The sequence below is a fragment of the Staurois parvus genome, unplaced genomic scaffold (assembly GCF_062004578.1).
Source record: "Staurois parvus isolate SC_StPar_1 unplaced genomic scaffold, SC_StPar_1.0 ptg000385l, whole genome shotgun sequence".
Classification (NCBI taxonomy): Eukaryota; Metazoa; Chordata; class Amphibia; order Anura; family Ranidae; genus Staurois; species Staurois parvus.
The window spans coordinates 396376-417928 of record NW_028318181.1 but is presented as its reverse complement, the minus strand read 5'-3'; the positions used below and the strand labels follow the sequence as shown (position 1 = coordinate 417928).

The following is a 21553-nucleotide window of genomic DNA, read 5'->3' as shown; positions in this document are numbered from 1 at the left end:
ATTAGGGAGAGTTCAGGGGCTGCTGAAAAAAAACGCAGAAAAGCTCCTAAACGTGAGTTTATCAGCTGCAGTGTACATGAGCCCTTACTGAACATAACTTGCATTTTTACTTAGCAAGATTCTACACATAAACATCAGTAAATTCCTTGTGCATGTGCAAAGACATAAATGGGTTCAAGGCTTCATGCTTGTGGGTGCATTTACCTGTGCAGTGTAAATGCTGTGAATTGTGCTGCCCAGAATGTCCTGGTGCTGCTTACCACTGCCCATAGACATGAATGGGTGAGGTTGGCTGCGTGCAGCAATGTGCCGCTACTTACGTAAAGTGGCACATACACACAGATGTAATGCTCCGATCACAGGTCGGGTGCATTCAGGACATTACGTCTATGTGCATGCGCCATTTTACACAAGTAGAAGCGTTCACCCATCTTGTACGCATCAGGGCATCCTGAGCACAAACATTCGCAGAGTTTTTACACTGTACAGGTGAATGCACCAATGTGCATGAAGTCTCAATAGTGACATAAATTTTAGGCTCCATGCACATTAGTGTTTTTTATTAGCTCAAAAAATGCTAGAAAAAATGCTGGATGGAAAACGCTGATAATAGTGTTTTTTGCTGGGTTGTAGTAGCATTTAGGAGCATTAGCATTTTATTAGCGTTTTTACAGTGCATGAAGAAAAAAAGCTGTTAGGAACATTTTATTGGCATTTAGAAGTGTTTAGGAGAGTTTAGAAGCATTCAGCATTTTTTTTTGCCGGAAAAACGCTCACAATAACGCTACAAAAACTATTTTGTTTTTCTGCTCGTAAACACTGAAGCTTGAAAATTGCTTCTAGCATACAATAGTGTACATGGACACATAGGATAACACTATTAGCTTCTAGGACAGGGGTGCTCAACCCTTTGAAGAGCAAGGGCCACTTAAAGTGTTACTATACCCAGGACCCTGCATTCACTATATCGGGTCTCCCAGGACCCTGCATTCACTATATCTGGTCTCCCAGGACCCTGCATTCACTATATCGGGTCTCCCAGGACCCTGCATTCACTATATCGGGTCTCCCCGGACCCTGCATTCACTATATCGGGTCTCCCCGGACCCTGCATTCGCTATATCGGGTCTCCCAGGACCCTGCATTCGCTATATCGGGTCTCCCAGGACCCTGCATTCACTATATCTGGTCTCCCAGGACCCTGCATTCACTATATCTGGTCTCCCCGGACCCTGCATTCACTATATCTGGTCTCCCAGGACCCTGCATTCACTATATCGGGTCTCCCAGGACCCCGCATTCACTATATCGGGTCTCCCAGGACCCCGCATTCACTATATCGGGTCTCCCCGGACCCTGCATTCACTATATCGGGTCTCCCAGGACCCTGCATTCGCTATATCGGGTCTCCCAGGACCCTGCATTCACTATATCTGGTCTCCCAGGACCCTGCATTCACTATATCTGGTCTCCCAGGACCCTGCATTCACTATATCTGGTCTCCCAGGACCCTGCATTCACTATATCTGGTCTCCCAGGACCCCGCATTCACTATATCGGGTCTCCCAGGACCCCGCATTCACTATATCGGGTCTCCCAGGACCCCGCATTCACTATATCCGGTCTCCCAGGACCCCGCATTCACAATATCTGGTCTCCCAGGACCCTGCATTCACTATATCCGGTCTCCCAGGACCCTGCATTCACTATATCGGGTCTCCCAGGACCCTGCATTCACTATATCTGGTCTCCCAGGACCCTGCATTCACTATATCTGGTCTCTCACAGTACACACAACATAGAAATTCATTTATTTTAGTAAATATAAACTGTTAAAAACCTTTTCTCATCAGCAGTTAGAGCAGTCTTGTGACTTCTATCAGTGTCCAGCAGAGCACACGTTAAAGCTTGTAGAAGGAGGTTTCGTTCTTCTCTAGGAGGATTCAGGACTCCTGACCTCTGTCTGGACAGTGCTGATTGGCCCTGTGCTGATCACATGCACTCTCCCGAGAAAAGAAAATCTCTAGCAATACACACCAAATGTGCATGTGCTGAGTGCCTCCACATGATATGTCTTATCAGGAGATAAGAGGGGGACACTGGAAGAAGGGGAGGATCAGAGAAGTCAGGATCAAACAGCATTTTTACACAATGCAGAGGATTAACCCCTTAGGCTCCACAGTGAGTATAAAAAGCATGCTTTACTGCATTTACAGACTGATTTTACTGTTGTGGGTTCAGTAACACTTTAAGTAATTTGGTGACTTGTCGTGAGCCACAATGAAATAGTTTAGAATGTCACGTTTTTTATTTTGAATAGCATAATGTACATTTTCCTCCTGCAACCACTGAAATCCGGCGAGAAGGAGCAGAGGAGAAGCCAGAAGTAAATGCTACATGAATCATTTGCCCTTTCTCATGATGGCCACAAGCAGAAATGCTAGGGGGTGTTTTCAAAGTGATTTCTCAGCAAAATGAAGCATGAGGACATGGATGGATGGGGGAGATTGCTTTGACCATTAAAAATGAATGAAATCGTGTTTTTGGTTTGTGGTGCTCAGATGCAGTGCATTTCCTCTTTACACAATAGCTCAAAGTGGATGTAAACGGTGAAGGTTTTTTACCTTCATGTATTCTAAGCATGAAGGTAAAAAACCTTCTGTATGCAGCAGCCCTCCCAGCCCCCCTAATACTTACCTGAGCCTGCTCCAGCGATGGTCCTTGGCTCTCACTCCTCATTGGCTGAGACAGCAGAGGGAGCCACTGGCTCCTGCTGCTATCAATCACAGATAGTGATCCAATGAGAAGAGAGGGGTGGAAGGGTGGGTAAGCCATGGCTCTGCATGCGAATGGATATGCAGAGCAGTGGCTCGGGAGCGAGGCTGCTTGGGTGCCCCCATAGGAAGCTGCCTGCTGTGGGGGCACACAGCAGGAGGGAGGGGCCAGGAGCACCAGCAGGGGACCCAGGAGGAGGAGGAGGATCAGGGCTGCTCTGTGCAAATCTGCTGCACAGAGCAGGTAGGTATACCATGTTTGTTATTTAATTATATATTTAAATTTGCCTTTACTATCACTTTAAGAACATTTGATCAGAACAGAAATAGCCTGAAAGACCAATCAACCAGAAGAGAAAATACTTTATGAACATTTGATTTTGTCCTATTCACAAAGCAACCTCAAAATGGTGCAAAAAAAAAAATCGGTAAAACGAATGAGCCAATGCTGGTTAATTCACACAAAAGAATACACATGCATTGTCACTTGAATAGCTAGGCATATTTTTAATAAACAGACCTGTGCTGTATGTCACATAATGATTGGGTCCCTAGCGCTAAGCAAGGGCCCCATGGGGGGCACTGTATTCTCTTCCCCCCCCCCATCACAGGTTGCCACTGGTTTCTGCAACAGGAATCTTCCCCCAGTGACAGCTTACTATTGGAGGCTTTTGGCGGGATTAGGACGCCATGATGTAACCTATAAAAGCTCTGCACTCCCCGCTCAGACAGTCTGCCTGAAGTCCCATCCACCCTCCAATATTATTTATTACACATCATGTCACGGTGTTTTGTTTAGTTGGGGTTACCCCTTAAATAGGCACTGTGGTAAAATAAAAAAATACAATTAAAACCTAAACTATGTGTGTGTCTCTTTACTGTGTTTATTATTGCTCCTTGGTGCTATCCTATGTGCATTCACATGTTTGAATCAATGTAAGAGGAGCCTTAACCAGTACTCATTTGGTGGCCATAGCTTCAGCTTAGTCTGGGTCAGTCATGGCACTTATTCCGCGCACACTGGCCAGAGAGACCCTGCAAAAACTCTGAGCTGGAAAGCATGGAAGGCACCAGATTCACAAGCAGCATAAACACTCACCGACCACTTTATTCGGTACATCTGTTCAATTGCTTGGTAACACAAATTGCTAATCAGCCAATCGCATGGCAGCAACTCAATGCATTTAGGCATCTAGACGTGGTGAAGATGACTTGCTAAAGTTAAAACCTGAGCATCAGAATGGGAAAGAAAGGGGATTTAATTGACTTTGACCATGGCGTGGTTGTTGGTGCCAGACGGGCTGGTGTGAGTAATTCAAAAACTGCTGATCTACTGGGATTTTCACACACGACCATCTCTTGAGTTTACGGAGAATGATCTGAAAAATAATAAATATCCAGTGAGCGGCCGTTGTGTGGATGAAAATGCCTTGTTGATGTCAGAGGAGAATGGGCAGACTGGTTGTTGCAACATTCAGATGGTAGGGTCAGACTTTGGTGTAAAGAACATGAAAGCATGGATCCATCTTGCCTCGTATCAACGGTTCATGCTGGTGGTGGTGTAATGGTGTGGGGGATATTCTCTTGGCACCAGCAAGGTGTACCTAACAAAGTGGCCAGTGAGTGTACAGCAGTACTGTAATGTTTTAGGCAGGTGCGAAGAAATGATGTAAAGTGAGAATGCTTTAATTATATATATATATACAGTGGGGAAAATATATATTTGATCTCCTGCAGATTTTTTAAGTTTTCCCACTTACAAAGAAATGAATAATTTTTATCAAAAGGTGTATTTTAACTGATAGAGTCAGAATATCAACCAAAAATCCAGAAAAAACCCATGATACAAATGTTATAAACCGAGTTGCAGTTCAGTGAGTAAAATAAGTATATAATTCCCAAGCAAAACATGACTTAGTACTTGGTGGAGAAACCCTTGTTGGCAAGCACAGAGGTAAGATGTTTCTTGTAGTTGGTTACCAGGTTTGTACAAATCTCAGTTGGGATACTGGTCCACTCTTCTTTACAGATCTTCTCTAATTTTTTAGGTTTTCTTGGCTGTCACTTGGCAACTCAAAGTTTCAGCTCCCTCCATAAATTTTCTATAGGATTAAGGTCTGGAGATGGGCTAGGCCTCTTGATGATCCTAATGTGCTTCTTCTTGAACCACTCCTTTGTTGCCTTGGTGGTATGTTTTGGGTCATTGTCATGCTGGAAAATTTCACAATACATTGCCCCGTCCAGATGCCCCTCAATGCTGCAAAGTCCGTCTGTACCTTTAGCAGAGAAACAGCCCCAAAGCATAAAGTTTCCACCTCCGTGCTTGACTGCAGGGATGTTGTTCTTAGGGTCATAGTCAGCATTTTTCTTCCTCCAAACAAAGCAGGTCAAAATAATGCAAAATAGCTCAATTTTGGTCTCATCTGACCACAGCACTTTCTCCCAATCCTTCAGATGTTCAGATGTAGATTCATTTAGATGTTCATTGGCAAACTTCAAACAGGTCTGTACATGTGCCTTCTTGAGGAGGGGGACCTTGCAGGTGCTGCAGTATTTCAATCCATGGCGGCGTATTGTCTTACCAATGGTTTGTTTGCTGACTGTGGTCCCAACTGCCTTGAGATCATTCACAAGCTCCTCTCGTGTAGTTCTGGGTTGATCCCTCACTTTTATCATGATCACCCTTACCCCATGAGGCGAAATCTTGCATGGAGCTCCAGACCAAGGGCGATTGATGGTTATTTTGTATTTCCTTAATTTGCAAATAATCGCTCTAACAATTGTCTCCTTCTCACCAGTTTGAGCCTTGTGCAGGTCTACAATCTTGTCCCTGATGTCCTTTATTATTATTATTATTATCATACAGTATTTATATAGCGCCAATAGTTTGGTCAGCGCTGTACATTATAATGGGAGACAGTACACGAGACAGTACAGTTACAATACAATACAATACACAAGGGGTTCGAGGGCCCTGCTCCTTGGAGCTTACAATCTAGGAGGGAGGGGATAGTGGTACAGGAGGAAATAGCTGTGGGGGATGGAGTGGTAGGAGGAGTGGAGGAGATCGGCAATTAGGTGAGGGCGGGGTAGGCTTCCCTGAAGAGATTTGTTTTCAGGGTGCGCCTAAAGGTGAGGAGGGTAGGTGACAGTCTGATGGATTGGGGTAGTGAGTTCCAGAGGATGGGGGAAGCCCTGGAGAAGTCCTGGAGACGGGCAAGGGAGGAGGAGACCAGGGAACTAGAGAGTAGGAGGTCTTGTGAGGAGCAGAGAGTACGTTTTGGGTGGTATTTGGATACCAGATCGGTGATGTAGTTTGGGGCAGTATTATGAACAGCTTTGTACGTCAATGTTAGCAATTTGAATTTTATGCGTTGGGCAATCGGAAGTCAGTGGAGGAATTGGCAGAGGGGGGTGGCAGATACGGAGCGGTTAGTAAGGTGGATGCGTCTGGCTGCAGAATTCAGGATAGGCTGAAGCGGGGATAGCTTGTGATGAGGTAAGCCAGTGAGGAGGGAGTTACAGTAGTCAAGTCGTGAAATAATAAGGGGGTGAATGAGTTGCTTGGTAGTTTCTGGGGTTAGGGACGTACGTATTTTGACAGCTCTTTTGTCTTGCCCATGGTGTTGCCCAAGAAAGAGATTCTGTGGACAGGTGTCTTTTATACACATAAGTTATCGTTATCGTTAGGAGCACCTTCTTAAATTGACAGGACTAATCTGTGTACCACATGAGCACATACCCAGTCTGTGGGAGCCAGAATTATTGTTGATTGGTAGGTGAACAAATACTTATTTTACTCACTGAACTGCAACTCTACTTATAAAATTTGTATCATGTGTTTTTTCTGGATTTTTGGTTGATATTCTGGCACGATCATTTAAAACACACCTATGATAAAAATTATACACCATTCATTTCTTTCTTTCTTCATTTCTTTGTAAGTGGGCAAATTTACATAATCTGCAGGTGATCAAATAATTATTTTCCGAGAGAGAGAGAGATTATTTTTATCACTTTATAAAATCAAAGTAAGCAAACAAAAGAAACATCTAAATCAAATTAATATTTGGTATGACTACCCTTTGGCTTCAAACCAGCATTGGTTCTTACACTTGCACAAAGTCAGGGATTTCCAATTATGCCAAGCAGGTGCTAATGGTCATCAATTTCATATGTAGGTTGAAACACAGTCATTAACCGAAACATAAACAGCTGTGTTGGACATTTAAAACTGGGTAAGGAACGGCCAAACTCTGCTACTAAAGTGAGGTTTGGAAGACAGTTTCATGTCACAGGTCACACACCATGGCAAGACTGAGCAATGGTATGCTTAGATCAAAAAGGGAGCAAATAAGAGAAATGTATTGTTAGAATTTACATTGTCTTTAAGCCTGCCCTACATGGCTCACATTCTGGCCGATTCCTGCTGAAATGGCCACAATTAGAGCTGTGAGTGGCCTCGTCCACACCACCTGGCTCGGAAAGATTTTAAAATCAACTGAGCCAGGTGGGATATTGTCAGCCAAACTATCAGATGCAGTAACTGCGGGAGTAAACTCTCACTGGACTCTTGTACCTACAGGTAAGATTATAATAAAGCTCACCGATAGGTACAAGGAATATCACATAAACATATTCAGTGTCCCTGCAGCCGGTGGCGTCACCGGCCCATGCGCTCTGAAGAAATGGCATATCTATGCCTATTGCCTCATGGACACACTCCACTGTTGGTGGAATCCCACCCAAAGCGCTACTGTGTTCTGACGGAGTGGAAGGCTCCCCTGACAATGATCAATGTTGCTATGACCAGAGGTACTGATCTTTCAGGAAAAACCTGACAGGGTGGTTGTACACAAGTCAATCAATAGATCGACTTGTGCACAACCAGCAAACCCATATATTTATCAAAATGTGGCCATTGCTTGCTGAACCAGCTGAATTTCAATCCATGTATGGTCAAATTTAGGGTACTCAGGCAGCCATGGGTGTCATGACTGATTGAATACAATAGCTGGCAGACAAGATTCCTCCAGTCAAGCTGTTTAGCCAGAATGGGGCAAGTGACTGATATCTCTAGTTCAGCCTGTAGGGCTAGCTTTACTACTTTTGCTGCATTTTCTATATTGTGAAGGGAATGAAAAATCTAACAGGGAGAGTAAGACACCCCCACCCCATAATGTAACAGGTAAGCAGGAACTCGGGCATTAAAAAATGTCAGACCAGCTGGTATCAGCCTTGAACTAAAATATGGGTTCTCCTCAGGACTGAATCTCAGGAACAAAGCCATGTAATACATAAAACGAAATATCTTCAATGCACATGTCTAGAACCTGACCTATTGTCTGGCCAAAACCACCAGCTCAGTTCTCACTGTAATCAGGAGCAATAAGAATGGTATAGTAGAACAAATGTGGACTTCACGGCACAAAGTCACCTGTTTCCAGGGATTGCAAGTGCCCTCAGGTGACACGTATCGCCTTTCCTTTAGCCCCCTCTCCTAGTTATTGATAAACTTCTTCCAGTAATAAGGTATTCCGAAGCTTTGTTGGTGACATGTATTATTTATTAACATGCTTTCTTGCTCGAACAAACACAGAGATAACATGTATGAGCAGATGACTTGACCAATTCATAGGACTCTCTGAGATACAAGGAATACCTTCCTCAAGCAATGGCAAAGCCAATTTAATTCGGCTTCCACTAAGGTATTTGTCTTGTTTTTATTGACTTAGGACTCATACACATGGATGTATTTGTAGGCGTATGGATGTCCAGCATGAAATACGCCTGTATTTGAGGTGCCCAGGAGCCACAGCTGCTGCATAATCCTGCCTATAACAATGAATTACAAAGTACGCAGTACGCGGGTATATGGGTGCAAATGACAGTACTTGCATATGTATGGGCGTATTTTACCAAACGTGAAACTTGTACCTATAAACACAAGTACCAGCATTTACACAAATATTCACGTACAACGTATTTGATAGTTCACCCCTATGGGCAGAATTCCACAGCAGCTGGGGCTCCTGGGCATCACAAACATAGGCGTATTTTATACTGTACACCCATACAACTGCAAAGACATCTGTGTGCATGAACCCTAACATTGTGAAACATTTAAAGTAAAGTACTGTCCAAACATTTTTTTTGGTAAACAGTGATCCACACTTTTACCTTTCTAAAGAACTTTCAAGGAAAGTTCAAGGAAATTACATTGCAAGCAAAGGTCTGTGCCACGGAAACTTTTTTCACCGCCTGAAATTAGCTACAGAATCGCCAGCTTCTGTAATTAAAATTCTTATCCAATGGTGTTTCTAGTAACTAGAAGTAATCTGCGGCCATGGCATTCCCCGCCCCACAAATCAGATATGCATGCCCCTCGTATATGGGAAGGTCTGCGCATAGATGATTGGTCCATTACAGGTGACAGCTTCGTGGCGGGCTGGGCCATGTGGGTTTGGAAGAGCATCAGGACACGCCTAAGCTCACCTCTACTAGTGACCACCTTTTACTAGCAATCTGTAGCTGCAGAAACAATTCTTCTGCTGTAGCTGCCTATACTAATCAGCTACAGCAGCATCTTTGTAGCCATCTACAAATCACCAAAGAAAATAGGAAGAGTGGATACGCAGAGGTGATCCCTCTCCTACACATATGGTGGGACTTCTCAAAAAACAAACACTTCAGCAAAGCATGATCCAATTTGCTCCTGCAGGGAAAAAAATTCCTTCCTGATCCCCCGAGAGGCAATCGGATATTCCCTGGATCAGCTTTACCTATACATGTTAGTATCCAGTTATATTCTGTGTATCCAAGAAACAATCCAGGCCTTTTTTGAAGCAATCCACTGAGCTGGCCAGAACAAACTCTGGAGGGAGTCTATTCCACAATTTCACAGCTCTCACTGTGAAGAAACCTTTGTTTGGAGATGTTTGGAGATTAAATTTCTTTTCCTCCAGACGTAAAGAGTTCTCCCTTGTCCTCTGTGATGACCTCAGGGTGAATAGCTCTACACCGAGTTCACTATATGAACCACTGATGTATTTATACATGTTGATCATATCCCCCCTTAATCTCCTCTTCTCAAGAGAGAATAAATTCAGTTCCTCTAATCTTTCCTCATAGCTGAGCTCCTCCATGCCTCTTATCAGTTTGGTTGCCCTTCTCTGTACTTTCTCCAGTTCCCCAATGTTCTTTTTGTGAACTGGTGCCCAAAACTGAACTGCATATTCCAGATGAGGTGTTACTAATGATTTGTACAGGGGTAATATGATATCTCCCTCTCTGATGGTCATTAACCTAGATGAGTATTAAGGATTTGACCTAGGCAAAACCTTTGTTTAGTTTTGCGTAGAGTAGGGAAGGCCTCTTTCACAAGGGAGGACTTCACCAAGCAGATTCGTCTGCTCAGTGGGGATCTATCCAATAGTCCCCACTGGGCAGGCAGATGACAGGTCTGTCTCTGCTCCGCTTGTGTAGAGTGGACACAAACACAGCCCACTGTCCTCTATGGGGAAGTCAGATGTAAACGGACCACCTGTCTGTTTACATCTGACTGTCATCTGCCCTGATCTGCTAGACAGATGGGGAAGGAATCCCCCATCCGTATGTTTTTAGCGGATCGGATGCAGAAGGGTGTACGGTCCAATTGGGTAGGCCTGAAAAATGGACAAGTGGACTCAATTAAAAGCGCCCGTGTGAAAGGGGCCGAAGGCCTATACCCTCTGTCAAGTTTTTATTGCTGCTTGGGAAGATTTACCCCTCTGTTTGACTTGCTGACTATTGTCACTGAGAAAAAAAAAGTAAGGGAAATACAATATATTACAATTTCCCCCAGAACAAGCAGCTAGGGGGAATCTTTCAGTGAGGACACCTGTACCAGGGATAACTGCCTACGGTGAGGAATTTCCCTCACTTTGGGAGATTTCCTCTAACTTCCTGTTGCATCATCAGCGTTGCATGAGCGCGCAATTGTCAGTTAATGTAATGCAGCACCGTATCGCAAAAAATGGCCTGGTCATGAAGGGGGGTAAATCTTTTTCCTGAGCTGAAGTGGTTAATAAAGCTATTATGGAACAATAAATAAACTGAAAGGGGTTTAACCCCTCCTCTCTATCTAAAGCTTAAAAGAAGTCTTGGCTATGCACACATTAATACGCAAATCCCATCCCTTTTTCTACCAATCTATCATTCAACTTTTTTGTTGCTCCTCTTCTAGGGTTTGGATCTATACTCTGGTACAACCAACGTTTGTTTAGGCCTCGGTATTTCTCACCAACTTTAAAGCTTAAAGTTTAAACCCTAATAGCTGCTCGCGTCTAGGGGAGAGGAGAAACTTTTTTTTTTACCTGATCCTTTGTTCCTCAGCAGATGGCGCTCCCCCTCACTGGCAGTGGACTGTCCCTTGGCATCATCATGTCCAGTGCAAGGCTATGGAACCTTCTCTGGTCTTGGTGATGTCAGGATCCAAGACTGCTGGAACTTGGAGAAGAGGAGGCAGTGGGGACTGATCTACTCTAGCGTCAGGGAAGAGTGGAGGATCACGTATGTAAACCTTGTTTTTTTTGTTGCCCTAGACTTCATCGAGCAATTAACACTTGCAGTGTAGGTGCAGCCCTTCATCAAGGGATCATTTTTTAGTTGCCAATAAACAGCTTTTATTTATCCCAAAAGGAAAAAAAGCTGTTTGCTGTAACTTCTTATAAAGTGTTAGCTAGAGTTCAACTTTAGTTATTATATCTAAATCTGCTACTAAATCTAACACTCCCCCTCTCCCCTGACTGACAATGCTGCTGTCCAAAGGTGTCTCTGTCGCTCCATCATTCAGAATGGAGACACCATAAGACAGGAAGTGTGTTACTGGCCAGATCACCAGGTGAAAATAAAAGGAAAAAAATCTGAAAAAAAAAAACAAATGCAACCACCACATTTACATCCAAACTAAAGCTAAGTCTTCCCTTGTAGTTGGGCTGCACCTGCACTGCAAGGAGTAGCTGCTCGTTTAATCTAGGATACGGTAAGAGCACTTTTTCTTGCCTGATCTTCATCTCCCCCAGCAAATGGCACTCCCCTCTGCTCTGGCAGTGGTCTGTCCATCGCTGTCCTCATGTCCAATGCAGGTCTGTGGTCCCTATATCGGTCTCGATGATGTCAGAGGACTTTAGCCCACTGGAATGCAGAGGAGAATAGGCTGCACCAACCGGTCGAACAATGTGGTGGAGCCTGCAGGAACTGAGGATCAGATAAGTTAAACTGCTTTTCTAATAACCCTAGGCACAAAGGAGCAGTTAACCCTTGCAGTGCAGGCACATTCCCACTTGCAAAAGAAGATCTTCCTGGAGTTCAGTTTTAAAGGGCTAATTTTTAACAAAAAATGAAAAAGTGAACTAAATTACAACTCCCTCCCCATACCCCTGGCCCCCCTTGCACTTACCTCCTTGGATGATTACCTTTTACTGCTCATGCCATGCAGTACAAAGCCCAGAGGATGTGTAGCATCATAATGCTCGCAATGGCAACTGGGCATTGATCAGTGCTGTGCTGACCAATCAGAATCTCTCTGAGCCCTCCTTGTTCCAGGACAGCATCCCGGAGGAAAGGAGGGTACAGAAGAGCGTATTTTTCCAAGTGCCTGGACCGCTGCATCAGCTGTTGTGGGCAATGAAAGACCTTCGCCCAAGGGGTGGGTAGGAGGAGCGGCCGCCCTGGGCGCAATGGTTTTACTGTAGGGATGGGGGTGCCTTCCTTCCGTTGTAAGGCTGACAGGAGTAGTGATTTTGACAAGTGAGTGACTGTTGGGCGTAGAACCCCCTAAGCTTGCACGTTATTAATGGGGGTGGCAGTCTGGTTTCATTTTGATTTCATTTCTTAAGTAAATCATTTCATTTAGTCATAATCGTTATGTTAGAGTGATCAATTTCCAGGACGATTAAACACTTTAGGAGAGTATATATTCGTTGTTCCCAATTGCTGCGTATTTTTGGTGTTTAGTGCTGTTATTTTTCTGTTATTTTGGAAGATTGGCTATATTCGTTTTAACGTGTCTGGATACTGACCGGAGTAGCGTGCATCCGAAAATAACGAATGCAACAAAATTCATTTCGGGTTCATTCGATATGTTGTGATTCGAAGATTCTGATGGATCTACCTCTATCCAACCCAGGGGCGGACTGACCATTTGGAAACTCGGGCACTGAACGAGGGCCCGGGGTCAGTAGGGGGCCCCATGAGATGCCCCTGGTACCTTTTTCATAGGCTTTTTTAAGTTTGGGCAAGGACACAGGGGCCCCATGATTCCCTATTGCCCGGGGGCCCCATGAGTTGTCAGTCCGCCCCTGATCCAACCCAAACACAATGGGTAGCAATCATCTTATCGTACTGTATTTATTGCAATATGTTACCATTTCATATGTAATACATTTTTTATGGGCGGCAGAGTGACTTAATGGTTAGCACTTCTGCCTTGCAGTAATTGGGTCATGGATTAAATTCCTAACCATGGCGCCTCCTGCATGGAGTTTGCATGTTCTCCCTGTGTTTGCGAAGGGTTTCCTCTGGGTACTCCAGTTTCCTTCCACACTCCAAAGACATGCTGGTAGGTTAATTGTCTCCTGTCTAAATTGTCCTAGTTTCATCCATTGGCCACATGGGATTTCCTGCATGGTAGGGGTTGGCGAAAGACCTGGCAACCTACCCTGTAAAATTATTGCTAAGAGAATTCATGGAAAAGTCGCTTACTAGTGACAGCCCATGCAATCGCCAAGGGTCGGATATGACTGGATAGATAGACAGACATTTTTTATAATAACTAATTATGTTAAAGTTTTACTAAACCCAGGACCCTGCATTCACTATATCTGGCCTCCCACAGTACACAGAACATGGAAATGCAATTATTTTAGTAGCTATAAACTGCTAAATACCTTTTCTTATCAGCAGTTAGAGCAGTCTGCGGGGGGGGGGGGGGTTCACTGTGGACCGTGGAACAGGCTTCTATCAATGTCCAGCTGAGCACTGGTTAAAACTTGTAAGAGTTTTCATTTTGCTCTAGGAGGATGCAGAACCCCTGACCTCTGTCTGGACAATGCTAATCGGCCCTGTGCTGATCATATACACTTTCCCAAGAAAAGAAAAAAAGTCTCTCTAGAAATAGACACCAAACTGAGCATGTGCAGAGTGTCTCCACAAGATATGTCTTAGGCTCCATGCACACTGGGCATTTTAACAAGGCTGGTAGTGCTAGCTGTGTAAAGTCATGTTAAAAATGCAAGTTTTTCAGCGTTTTTGCATTAGCATTTAGGCAGGTTTTGTTGCATTTGCGTTTTTAGCGTTTTTTTACCAAAAACATTTTTTTTTTTGCCCAAAAAAGTCCAAAAGCTCTGGTTTGCTGCGTTTTACAGCATTAGAGCATTTGTACAGCTAAAAGACTCCTCTAGAAACCCACTAGTTCTGTTTTTTTCTCAGTCAAAAAACGTTGATTACAGTCTATGTGTGCATGGACACATAGGATAACATGCTGGGGGAAAAAAATGTCAAAAGCCAAAAAACAGCCGCTGTAAAAACATCCAGTGTGCATGAGGACTTATTAGGAGATAAGAGGGGGACACTGGAAGAAGGGGAGGATCAGAGAAGACAGGATCAAACAGCCTTTTTTACACAATGCAGAGGATTAACCCCTTAGGCTCCACAGGGAGTATAACAAGCATGCTTTACTGCAAATACAGACTGATTTTACTGTTGTGGGTTTAGTAACACTTTAAGAATCAGCTGAATATCCAAGAGTCAAAGAGTACTGTGCCACTCTCATCTCAATAAAACGAATGAATCCAAATTAATACGTATTCATTCGTTATGTTATGAAGTTGAATTCACTTTCTTGTTCCCAATGAACTTTGTTTGTTGGTCCACGCACATACAAATTAAACAAATGGTCTCTCAAGCACAACTCCAATTCAAAAAGAATGTTATTAGAATATTCACACTATGCTCACGAGAATAAAAACGAATGGATGCAAATTAATTTGTTCACACATTATGTTTTCACTTCCTTTCGGATGCTTCAAACATTAATAAAAGGCCCAAACTATCACATCATGCCATCCAAATGAAACAAATACATTCATTGTTTTCCTCATAATTGATTTCTGTTACGTCGAAATTCTTTACTATTGTGATTCGAAGATTCAAATACATCTGAATGTCCGACTTATGCAAATTTTGTCTGTTTGGATTTGTAACTAAATGAATTGCACATGTATAATAATAGGGATGATGATGTACCCCAAAAGGAAAAATCCTATACAATCCAAGTATGGAAGAATTTCTGAAGCAATAAAAACCTGACAGGGGTGCAAATCCCTCACTTTTCTAACCAAAATGGAAAAAAAAAAGACTTTAGGTCCAGTTTACACCATAAAGGGTGAGTTCACGTGTGCATGCTTTCTTGCACATTACCGTGCGGCACATTTTGGACAGCCCATTCATTTCAATGGACTGCCGAATGCATGGGAAGGCACAAAACCATGGTACAACTTTTAAAATTGTGGCATGCCAAATCACGTGGTACTGCGGTCCCATGCGTTTTGGTGGCTGCAAATGCATCCGTGTTCATGCATAGGTGTGCCATTTCGGGTTCACACTATTGTGGGTGTGGGAAAGTGTGGAAATCACATGTGATCCTGCACCTGCAGGCACCCACAGCCAAAATGCTCTGCTCTTAAAGTGTTACTAAACCCAGGCCCCTGCATTCACTATATCTGGTGTTCCAGGACCCCGCATTTGCTATATCTGGTCTCCCAGGACCCTGCATTCACTATATCTGGTCTCTCAGGACCCTGCATTCACTATATCTGGTCTCTCAGGACCCTGCATTCACTATATCTGGTCTCCCAGGACCCTGCATTCACTATATCTAGTCTCCCAGGACCCTGCATTTACTATATAAGGTCTCCCAAGACCCCGCATTCACTATATCTGGTCTCCCAGGACCCCGCATTCGCTATATCTGGTCTCTCAGGACCCGGCATTCGCTATATCTGGTCTCCCAGGACCCCGCATTTGCTATATCTGGTCTCCCAGGACCCGGCATTCGCTATATCTGGTCTCCCAGGACCCCGCATTTACTATATCTGGTCTCCCAGGACCCTGCATTCACTATATCTGGTCTCCCAGGACCCTGCATTCACTATATCTGGTTTCCCAGGACCCGGCATTCGCTATATCTGGTCTCCCCGGACCCCGCATTTACTATATCTGGTCTCCCAGGACCCTGCATTCACTATATCTGGTCTCCCAGGACCCCGCATTCGCTATATCTGGTCTCCCAGGACCCCGCATTCGCTATATCTGGTCTCCCAGGACCCCGCATTCACTATATCTGGTCTCCCAGGACCCGGCATTCACTATATCTGGTCTTCCAGGACCCCGCATTCACTATATCCGGTCTCCCAGGACCCTGCATTCATTATATCTGGTCTCCCAGGACCCCGCATTCACTATATCTGGTCTCCCAGGACCCCGCATTCACTATATCTGGTCTCCCAGGACCCCACATTCACTATATCTGGTCTCCCAGGACCCTGCATTCATTATATCTGGTCTCCCAGGACCCTGCATTCACTATATCTGGTCTCCCAGGACCCCACATTCACTATATCTGGTCTCCCAGGACCCGGCATTCATTATATCTGGTCTCCCGGGACCCTGCATTCACTATATCTGGTCTCCCAGGACCCCACATTCACTATATCTGGTCTCCCAGGACCCTGCATTCACTATATCTGGTCTCCCAGGACCCCACATTCACTATATCTGGTCTCCCAGGACCCGGCATTCATTATATCTGGTCTCCCAGGACCCTGCATTCACTATATCTGGTCTCCCAGGACCCCACATTCACTATATCTGGTCTCCCAGGACCCTGCATTCACTATATCTGGTCTCCCAGGACCCTGCATTCACTATATCTGGTCTCCCAGGACCCCACATTGACTATATCTGGTCTCCCCGGACCCTGCATTCACTATATCTGGTCTCCCAGGACCCCACATTCACTATATCTGGTCTCCCAGGACCCTGCATTCACTATATCTGGTCTCCCAGGACCCTGCATTCACTATATCTGGTCTCCCCGGACCCTGCATTCACTATATCTGGTCTCCCCGGACCCTGCATTCACTATATCTGGTCTCCCCGGACCCTGCATTCACTATATCTGGTCTCCCAGGACCCTGCATTCACTATATCTGGTCTCCCAGGACCCTGCATTCACTATATCTGGTCTCCCAGGACCCTGCATTCACTATATCTGGTCTCCCCGGACCCTGCATTCACTATATCTGGTCTCCCCGGACCCTGCATTCACTATATCTGGTCTCCCACAGTACACACAACATGGAAATGCAATTAGTTTAGTAAATATAAACTGCTAAATAACTTTTCTCATCGGCAGTATATAGCAGTCTTGTGACTCCTATCAGTGTCCAGCTGAGCACTGGTTAATCTTCTAGGAGGAGTTTTCATTCTGCTCTGACTGTCCTAGGAGGCTGCATAACCCCCGACCCTCTGTCTGGACAGTGCTGATTGGCACTGTGCTGATCACATGTACCCTCCACACTCTTTCACGTGTGTGGAACTGCATGGTACCAAAGTACTATGCCGGTCCACGTGGCTGTGTATTTAAAAAAGGGTCAGGGATTTTTTCCCTGTGATTCCCGAAGGTACAGCAACCCATTCAAATGAATAAGCTGCTGTGTCCATGCAAATGTGAACTGCACCACCCGCAATAGTGTGAACATGCACCAATGATGCCCCTCCCATTACTGGTTTCTTCTTTTGTTTAATAGAACAGGGATGTTGGTGTCAGGGAAAATCCTACAGAATCCATGTATGGGTGAATTCCTATAGCAATTAAAACCTGACAAGGGTCACCGCTCTGACCAAAGCTTCAAAAAGATACACTTTAAAGCGGTATCAAAAGCAGTATTAACCCCAAACCCAAAATGTGATATACAGCAGCTTACCAATCATTAGATGTGGTTTCTGCATTCGTTTTTTAGGCTTTGCCCTCTGTGTTCACCTGGGGATCTGGCCAGTAACATACCTCCTGTATTAGAGTGCCTCCATTCTGGATGAAAGAGCACAGGAGGCACAGCAGAGAGCAGCATTGTCAGTTGGGGGCCGGGGTGGGAGTCAAACTCCAGCTAATAATTTATAATCAATTACAGCAGTTTTTTTTAACCTTTTACCTGGGTTCACACTTGTGCGGTGCAGCATATCGCATGTGATTCACATAGGAGCCACACCGCATTCCTGTGCACATCACATGCGAATTTTGTGCGGTGCAATTTAAGCCATACATTTTGTATGGCTCAAATCACACCACATCTGCACCAAAAATGTGCAGGACCCTTTTTTTGTCTGCATTAGAATTGGATGGCATGGGTATTCACACCTATGTGATCCGATTCTGCACATCGCATCGCGTTTTGCGAACAGATTTAGGGGTGTTATTAACTTAACATACACACCTGCAGCAGTTCGCATGAAAGGGGTGCGATTATGGTGCGGTGCGAATTCCGCACCGCATCAGTGTGAACCCAGGCTATAAGATATTGGTTTTACATAAATAAAAGCTGATCATTTAATCACCCCTGTCAGTGTTCAGTGATTTGTCTCATCCATGTAAACTGATACATTCTGCTGGAGAGCTTGTGCTTTTGAAACACAACAAACCTGCTGGCTGGATCGCCACATGAAAATAGAAGGAAGAAAGCCTACAAAAGAAAATGAATGCAGCCATCACATCTAAGGATTGGCAAGGTGCAACATAATAAATGTTAGCTTTTGGATATAATACTGCTGTAAGCCCACTTTCTAAAAACCTGCACGCTTTTTATTTTAGGAATGCAGAGACCCTAGGGCCCCTTTCACATGAGCGGACAGATCGGGTCCTCCTATCTGTTTTTCAAGCAGACCAGATCAGATGCTCAATTGTTCCCTATGGAGCGGCGGGTGTAAGCGGACATGTGTCTGTTTACCCCCGTCTGCATCCAATCATATCCTGTCCGCTAAAAAAGACAGATGGGGATGTGTTCCACCATCCATCTTGCGGGTCGGATGACATTCGGATGGAAACAGACAGGCGGTCCATTTCCATCTGACAGCCCATAGAAAACAGCTCAGCGGGCAGATCCCCTGCTGGGCTGACAGGTCTGCTCCGTGTGAAAGGGGCCCATCATGTGAAAGGGGCCCTCAATGTCTTCTGCAACAAATGCTCCCTTCTTGCCCATCAGCTGCCAACACTGAGCTGCGCATGCGTCGCGCAGCGTACATCTATGACACCCACTGCATGCCGTGGTGATGTGACCCAACCCACTGTGTGCTGGGGTGATGTGACTCCACCCACTGTGTGCCAGGGTGATATGACTTCATCCACTGTGTGCCAGGGTGATGTGACTCCACCCACTGTGTGTCGGGATGATGTGACTCCACCTACTGTATGCCAGGGTGACGTGACTCCACCCAATGTGTACTGTGGTGACGTGACTTCACCCACTGTGTGCCATGGTGACGTGACTTCACCCACTGTGTGCCATGGTGATGGGACTCCACCCACTGTGTGCCATGGTGACGTGACTTCACCCTCTGTGTGCCATGGTGACGTGACTTCACCCACTGTGTGCCATGGTGACGTGACTTCACCCACTGTGTGCCATGGTGATGGGACTCCACCCACCTTGTGCCATGGTGATGTGACTTCACCCACTGTGTGCCATGCTGATGTGACTTCACCCACTGTGTGCCATGCTGATGTGACTTCACCCCTTGTGTGCCATGGTGATGTGACTTCACCCACTGTGTGCCATGGTGATGTGACTTCACCCACTGTGTGCCATGGTGATGTGACTTCACCCTCTGTGTGCCATGGTGATGTGACTTCACCCACTGTGTGCCATGGTGATGTGACTTCACCCACTGTGTGCCATGGTGATGTGACTTCACCCTCTGTGTGCCATGGTGACGTGACTTCACCCACTGTGTGCCATGGTGATGGGACTCCACCCACCTTGTGCCATGGTGACGTGACTTCACCCACTGTGTGCCATGGTGACGTGACTTCACCCACTGTGTGCCATGGTGATGTGACTTCACCCACTGTGTGCCATGGTGATGTGACTTCACCCACTGTGTGCCATGGTGATGGGACTCCACCCACCTTGTGCCATGGTGACGTGACTTCACCCACTGTGTGCCATGGTGACGTGACTTCACCCACTGTGTGCCATGGTGATGTGACTTCACCCACTGTGTGCCATGGTGATGTGACTTCACCCACTGTGTGCCATGGTGACGTGACTTCACCCACTGTGTGCCATGGTGACGTGACTTCACCCACTGTGTGCCATGCTGATGTGACTCCAGTACACATGTGTGGGAATGACATCACGATCTGGGGATTGAAGCAACCAGCCAGCCAGAAGCCAGGGGGGAGACGCGGTGAAGACGGAAGCGCCTGGGACCCGCAGGAGCAGGGATGGCGCAGCGCTGGAGGGCACATTATGGAATAACCCCCCTGGGGGCCCATGTAGTTAAGGAATAAGTTTAGTACCATTTTTATACAGAATGTACTAGAAGGATCCATCTACAGAGTGGACACAGGCTCACCATATGGAGAGAAGGCTGAGTGCAGACAATAGAAGGGATCCCTATGGCTGCCTCCATTGTACTCGGTCCTGTACAGGAAGTCATAGAACTTCTCTCATCTGTTACATTGTTTCCAATCATCCCGAGGAATGAATGATCGGCGATGCGGGGAGTGCGGGGCCGGCAGTGCGGGGATAACTGGCTCCCCTATGACGTCACCGGTCGGTGATCACACAGCCGACCCCTCTCAGTCCTCTCCGCAGTCCGATCATCGGGGAGGAGGAGGAGGACATACCTGAGTGTACAGCTCGGCCAGGGCCATGGTGCCCGCAGGGTGGACGTGCTGCCCGATCTGCTCTTCCCCCGCCTTGTTCTGGGTGAATCCTCGGCAGTGATCGGTCACAGATTCACGGGTTACCCATGGGGTGCTCGGTGCGCGTTCATGTCCGCATTGCTTGCAGCGGAGAGACGTGCCCGCGCTGCACCTGTCCCGGGAGCTGAAGAGGTGGGCGCGCCCTGTGGGATGACTGTACAGTGAGAGGGGTGTGACTGTCTGAGAACTCCTACAGGACGGATGGAGGACCTGGAGGTCCATGGGACCTGGACTAGAACCTGACCACCCCAGAAGAACCCTTCATATAGTATGGAGGTCCATGGGACCTGGACTAGAACCTGACCACCCCAGAAGAACACTTCATATAATATGGAGGTCCATGGGACCTGGACTAGAACCTGACCACCCCAGAAGAACACTCCATATTATATGGAGGTCCATGGGACCTGGACTAGAGCCTGACCACCCCAGAAGAACCCTTCATATAATATGGAGGTCCATGGGACCTGGACTAGAGCCTGACCACCCCAGAGGAACCCTTCATATAAAAAGGAGGTCCATAAACCCTGGACTAGAACTTGTCTATTCCAGGGGAACCCTTCATGTAATCTGGAGGTCCATGGACCCTGGGCTAGAACTTGTCTATCCCAAGGGAACCCTTCATGCAATCTGGAGGTCCATGGACCCTGGGCTAGAACTTGTCTATCCCAGGGGAACCCTTCATGTAATCTTGAGGTCCATGGACCCTGGGCTAGAACTTGTCTATCCCAGGAGAACCCTTCATGTAATCTCGAGG

The 21553-nt window shown here is 45.9% G+C and overlaps 1 protein-coding gene across 1 annotated transcript in view; it reads right to left on the bottom strand.

Annotated features, from left to right (window-relative positions):
• The window catches only part of LOC149455885 (unconventional myosin-Vc-like), a 194037-nt gene extending 173106 nt beyond the window's left edge, over positions 1 to 20931 (bottom strand). The window contains exon 1 of the mRNA XM_089685756.1: positions 20719 to 20931. Within this exon, the coding sequence (XP_089541882.1) occupies positions 20719 to 20745 (27 nt within the window). The 5' untranslated portion in view covers positions 20746 to 20931. The remainder of the gene's footprint in view (positions 1 to 20718) is intronic.
• Between the last annotated feature and the right edge of the window lie 622 nt (positions 20932 to 21553).